Here is a 6,644-nt window from a genome sequence, read left to right as displayed (position 1 = left end):
GGTGTGTGTGTGTGGTAGGTGTAAATGTGTTGTGGTGGTGTGGGTGTGTGTGAGTGCTGGTGTGGCCCGCTCTGTCTATCGAATGATTGCATCGGAATGCATTTGCGATGCGTTGAAGTCGAATGATTCGATGCCTGTGACTCGAATGATTCGGATGCGTGAATCAATGATTCGATGCGGTGAATCGGAATGATTCGGATGCGTGAATCGAATGATTGATCGAATCATTCGATTTCTGGCGCATCGAATTCATTCGATTTGCACGATCGAATGATGAGGCGAAAATGGATTCGGATGCGTGGTGTGATGTCGATGATTCGGATGCGTAGAGGAGGGGCAAAATAATGGGATTGGCGTAAATCGACATGTTATATCTGAATAACTCGAATTGTGTGTAGTACTGTGATAAATCGATATGTTATAGATGCTGATAAAATCAAAGATCCATAAAACAACAAGTCGTGATGTTATGATGGCACTAGCTCAGATGTGTGTGGCCATTGCGCATACACAATGAGCATCCAAACGTGATACATTCCTACGACATAGCAGTGCATCTAGGAACTCGCATGTGGGGTCATCTTGCTAGGATTAGAATATCTGCTCTAGATGTCTACGAATTTGGGCGGTGTATATGGTATTCTAACATTTGAGTAGCGGGTGATTGTTTCGCAGCTGAGAGAGTAGATTTCCGCTCTCTCTCTCTCTCTTCGCCTCTCTCCTTCACTCTCTCGCTCTCTTCTCGCTCTCTTCTTTCTCGGCTCTCGGCCCTCTCTCTTTCTCTCTCTCTCTCTCTCTCTCTCTCATCTCTCGTCTCTCTCTCTCTCTCTCTCTGGTCTGCTCTCTCTCTCTCTCGCTCTCTTCTCTCTCTTCTCTCTCTCTCTCTATATAATATATTATATATATATATATATATATATATATATATATAATTATGTAAATATGCACACGTACCGGCCCGTGTCAGAGACGGCTTCGGTTCCTCGACATCATCTTCGTTATCAAAATCTTCAGCGTGCGGCGTTATCATCTCATAATACGCCATCTCGAACTCTAATTTGGTTTGTCTCTACACTAAAATGCCGCCACGAAACATCAGACGCACACACGCAGAGCGACACGGCGTCTGTCGCGCTCGCACACGTGTGTTCGTTATTTCTGCTGCCGTCGTAAACCTGTTTGTCGTCGGTAACAGAGTAGTTCAACGATTCGTCCTTGAAAACTACTTAGCATAGTAAGGCGCGACGTTGCAGCGTAACGGGGTTATTGCAACACCCTTCTACATGATTATATAATCAGATACGCGATTGAACAGAGTTGATAAAATATAAATCATAATTATTATAATAACCTATTGAACCATAATAGTCAGCTCCGAGTCGATTGATATGTGATAAATGCGATGTTTTGTGCATGCGGGAAAGATGTACCGCGCTAATCATGATACCCTTTTCCTATCTGATGCATACGTAGCTGCCATTACAGCCTTTCCTACGTTCTATATTTTTAGTGCCGCCCTAATAATATATATCAATATATGGTAGTGTACGCTCTTTCTCATTAGTGTAATACGGGACTTCTCTAATCAATAGTACAATGAAAGTGTGTTAATCCCATTGGTGCGATCCGTTATCTATCAAATCTACCAGTGCAATACGAGATTATTGACCAGCTCGGTGCAATATGTGACTGTTCATTCGTCAGTACAATACGGGACTGTTAACCCCCACGAGCACCTTACGGGACCGTTAACCCATATAGTACAATATGGGACTGATTATAACCCTTTAGTACAATACGTTTCGTCTAACCCCATCAGTACAATAAAGGAGTTCTAGCGTAAACACTACACTACGGGACTGGTAACCTTAGCAGTACAATTTCAAACTGTTAACCCAATCAGTACGTACGGGACTGCTAATCCATTATTAACTAGAAAGGGCAGTTGTCGCCAACTACATGTATCCCCCGTGTTCTCCCCAAGATGTGTAAGTATACGAAGTTTGGTTGCGCTAGGTCAATTAGGGGTTGAGTTATAGAGCAGAAAGGAAATATGATGAAGGTCAAGGTCAATGTCAATGTCAAATAAAGGTTGCAGTGACCTGGTTTCGGTACGCGACACACCTTCTCCCCAAGATGTGTAAGTATACCAAGTTTGCTAGCGCTAGGTCAATTAGCGGCTGAGTTATAGAGCGGAAGGAACATATGATCAAGGTCAAGGTCAAGGTCAAATAAAAGCGGCAGTGACCTGGTTTTGATATGCGACACACATTCTCCCCAAGATGTGTAAGTATACCAAGTTTGGTAGCGCTAGGTCAATTAGGGGCCGATTTATAGAGCGAAAGGGAAATATGATCAAGGTCAAGGTAAAGATCAAATAAAGGTCGGAGTGCCTGGTTTTGGTACGCGACACAACTTCTCCCCAAGATGTGTAAGTATACCAAGTTTGGTAGCGCTAGGTCAATTAGGGGCTGAGTTATAGAGCAGAAGGGAAATATGATCAAGGTCAAGGTAAAGGTTAAATAAAGGTCGCAGTGACCTGGTTTTGGTACGCTGCCCACCTTCTCCCCAATATGTGTAAGTAGACCAAGTTTGGTCATGCTAGGTCAATTAGGGGCCGAGTTACAGAGCGGAAGGGAAATATGATCAAGGTCAAGGTAAAGGTCAAATAAAGATCGCGGTGACCTGGTTTTGGTACGCTACCCACCTTCTCCCCAAGATGTGTAAGTAGACCAAGTTTGGTCACGCTAGGTCAATAAGGGGTCGAGTCATAGAGCGGAAGGGAAAATCTCTGCGGTGGACCGAGCGGCGGCGGCGGCGGCGGCTGTACAGACATGAAACCATAGTATCCCTGCCGACTTCGTCGCGGGGGATACAATAATATACACACCCGTTGCCGAATCTGTATAATAGTGTTACCTTAATCACTGCAATACAGGACTTGTTAGGTCAACATTCGACTGCTTACCCGGCGGTAACTGATTGCTGACGGGTCACTTCAATACAAGATTATTGATTCCATCAGTGCAATACGAAACCGATACATCAGTATGATCCGGCCTGTTACCCTACTGTCTAACGCTAGTAAAACAATATACGTTATTGTATTGCAACCGTTAGCTGCGTAATGCGCGTTTTTAGTCTAAGTTAATCCGCGGGAACAGTATGCTATTCAACTTATATTCACTTATTTCATTCAGTTGAATTATTGGACCGTAATGGCGGCTACACTTTTGCGTTTCTCATGCCACGTATGCATTCAAGACATATCCCGATGTAGTAATTTTATCGTAATTGTACGCGAAATGTCGCAAAAAAACCTGGACGTGTGACATTCTATAGTATAATATAATATAGACATTCTACAATAACGCTTGCCCGTATACATGGGACGGTACAATGAAGAGCTATATGCGATATATCACCTCGTTTCACGGCAGCCGGTTCTGCCGGTGGCGCAACGTAGCTGGGCATGACGGGCGTAAGGTCGTCGATGTCATCTGGAGACTCGGGCTCAATGGAAAAGGATGGCGGCTGAGCAGGCTTGCCGAGCATTGCCTCCTTCTCTGCAGCTACACAAGTTAGGAAGCTTAGACACGTTCGGATGCTTTAATGACACATATATATAACAAAATAAAATGTCTTTTTAGTATACGTGCTTTGAAATTCTGTGAAACTTTGCAGGCTTCCTACGGCCGTATATAACACAAACATGCTTGCGATAGAGACCAAAAGAAGCACATAACAGCAACCCCAACAACAAACCTATGCGTGCCTTACATGCTCATGCAATAGAGTCTCCTCTACTCACCTACTTCCTGGAATAAGGTAACCTCTTGTAACTGATCTCGGAAGCCATTTCTCCCCACATTGGCTTCCAAATTCGACCACGTTATACGCGAAACCCGTACGCCACCACAATATTAACTAACATGCACAGATACAACTAGCTGTATGCGAGAGTTACATCGAATGCCGTTCGGCAGCCATCCTAAAATTGATCAAATCTGCTTATTGATTATTCTCGCCGAGCTATGATACAATCTAGCAGACACCGCGGCGGCTGACGCCACGTTTGCCGTTGCGGCGCCGCCGGACGCACCAACATCGTAACTGACTGACGCAGCCGAGGATCATACTCAACTGCAACTTCCCATTGATGCCTGAGGAGCAAGCTCAGAGATAGTGACCGTTGGTCATTTGAAACATGAAAATGGAGTCTTCCTCATCAGCGAACGATCGCGACCATCATAGCAAAACTAGAAGCTGTAGCATTAATTCCCTTTCTTGATTTTTCGTCTATGTTGATATAGATTAACATGTGATTGCTTTACAATTACAGTGTAAGCACTCTCTAGTCGATAGCGTATAATACCCGTGGCTCTAGTATTGGGCGACTTACTGTTACTTACGTTCTGGGTCGGATAAAGATCACCTGGACGCAGTATGCTTGTGAGAATGAGAAATTAGTTAGCAAGGTTATTAATTTAATTGGACAAATGACACGGCTTTCACATGCGAATCGTAATTCGCACGTCGAATCGGTACATGATCAAACTAATCACGTACTAAAGCCAACCATATCCATGTTTCCTTCTGTTTACATCACTAGCTTACCTGCCAGATTAGGGTCTTTGTCGAGCTTGCGCATCGGTAGCTTGTCCCGGTTGTAGCTCATCTATACATGCAATAAAAACTATAAGCTAGAATAGCTGTTCCGACTCAGGCAGGTACATTCATAAGTCGCTCGTAGTTTCAACTCAAGTAACTTTAGAATCCACATCGATTTTGGTAGGCACAGTTTGCCTCTCAGAAATCAAAAGGGTTCAGATAAACGTGAAAACGTCAGAGGAGTGAAAACGTCTATAAACTGTGACTTATGAAAATGCCAATATATTGCGTAAAATAAGCGCATCATTGGTTCAAATGTTCATTCTGTTTTGCAGAATGATCATGCGTTTTGTTAAATTAGAGTAGGCCCCCTATATATGGCTGTTTCAAGCGGTAACATAATTATTATATCGTCAGTGTAACAATTCGAGTTTGCTAGGTGAAAAGCACCACTAGTAGTAAATACTAAAAGAATAACAACGAAACACATTAATATTGTATCAAGAGCGTATAAAGAAGGACCCTTCTTTATACGCTCTTGATTGTATTGATCTTCAATCAATATGCAGTGCGGGTTGCTATGGAGTGCAGGCTCGCTACAGTCTGATCAATACGTCATGCTTAACTGAACTATCATCAGCATGCCAGTGATAAAGGTCTCAATATTACCTGTTCCGGAAGCGACCTCCTTCAGTTTCGAGCAACCTTCCACGTTGTCCATAACATATGGGAGGTTTTTCGCTTATTTACAAAGCCAGGGACAGGTTAGTTTCCTAAGAATGGGGGTTTGTCGGGGGTAGATGTTGGTATATAAACTCAAACAACTCTTCGTAGCAAACCACCTAAGCCACCCCTTCATACTCATTACCCCCGGAGTAAGACAACGAATCGTGCACGGATGAAATTAACGTGCTAATTAGAGAAGATATATGTTAAAGAGACTTAAGTAGACTTACGGTGTCTGCTTCTGTCGGCAGCTAACCACAATGGGCGCGATGCTTACGCCTGCTCGTACCAAACTAGACAATCACTGAAAACGCTGTCTTGACGTCCTAGCCCCAGCAAGACCAACGAGGACAAGGTTACTAGCAAGCAGCAGCTGTCTCCGCCTCCGGTGCCGTTCCAGTACGATCTGTCGATGTAAAAGATGAGTGCTCTAACCATACACGTCTCTTGCAGTGCGTGCACATCTTGTCTATCTCACTCGCGCACGCTCCTTCTCTCCCCTGCAGCTCGAAACAGAAGACGCCAAACGAATAACTAATTTGATGACCACGTGTCTGTCGCTCACCTGGCAGAGCAACATATTAGCAAGTCATTTCTCCGATTGCATATTCCGAGGAGTAGCGACCTGGCGATAGTATATATAGTAATAGGAAGCAGTACGATATTGATCGCAAAGAACTGCGCGCGGCGTTCGCCAGTCCATTACGAAATAGAATGACAACCATGACCCAAAACGAGCATTTGTCTATGTTGTTTTTTTACCAGAACGCATCTGAACGTTTAATATTAATAGACAAGAATAAGGCCCGGTAAACTATTTTTATTTAATCGAAAAGATCTTTTGTTGAAGGCGAAATGGGCCAAGGCACGGCCCACTGCAAATAGGAGCAGACGCCCTTCGCACTGCGAGGTTACTTAAATACACCGTAACATTATGCAGCTTGATAAATGTTCGATTAGTATTTTTGGGCAAAATAATGCGCGTTACATCGAGTTACAGTCATTTAGCGCCTCTTTAGTTCATGTGTATCACTTATACGACATACGGAAGCGCCGCCTAGGTCGAATAGTGACAGATTTCCGGAATATTCGCATTCACCGTCATTTATATAGTGAATCATCCAATTCAATACTTAGTGTTAGCGCGGCGGTGGTCATTATTATAATACACCCTCGTATTGCATGTGGGTGTGGGGTGTGTGTGTGTGTGCGTGCGTGCGTGCGTGCGCGCATGCATGTGTGTGTGTGTGTGTGTGTGTGTGTGTGTGTGTGTGTGTGTGTGTGTGTGTGTGTGTGTGTGTGTGTGT

General features: G+C 43.9%; 1 protein-coding gene across 3 annotated transcripts in view; it reads right to left on the bottom strand.

The window, feature by feature from the left end:
* LOC106821497 (sodium bicarbonate cotransporter 3-like) overlaps positions 1–6,644 on the bottom strand; it is a 66,152-nt gene that overhangs the window by 48,293 nt on the left and 11,215 nt on the right. The window contains exons 2-4 of one of the 3 annotated variants that reach the window (XM_014826336.1): positions 5,568–5,743; positions 4,618–4,678; positions 3,426–3,572 (exon numbers count right to left, since the gene is read on the bottom strand). In XM_014826336.1, the coding sequence (XP_014681822.1) occupies positions 3,426–3,572; positions 4,618–4,678 (208 nt within the window). In that variant the 5' untranslated portion in view covers positions 5,568–5,743. Of the gene's footprint in view, positions 1–954; positions 1,108–3,425; positions 3,573–4,617; positions 4,679–5,567; positions 5,749–6,644 lie in introns of those variants that run through there. The other 2 variants (XM_014826335.1, XM_014826337.1) reach the window with 2 other exon arrangements.

This window comes from Priapulus caudatus, unplaced genomic scaffold, assembly GCF_000485595.1.
Source record: "Priapulus caudatus unplaced genomic scaffold, Priapulus_caudatus-5.0.1 Scaffold75, whole genome shotgun sequence".
NCBI classification, from domain to species: Eukaryota; Metazoa; Priapulida; class Priapulimorpha; order Priapulimorphida; family Priapulidae; genus Priapulus; species Priapulus caudatus.
The sequence above is the reverse complement of the archived record's forward strand: the minus strand, read 5'-3'. Positions and strand labels throughout refer to the sequence as shown.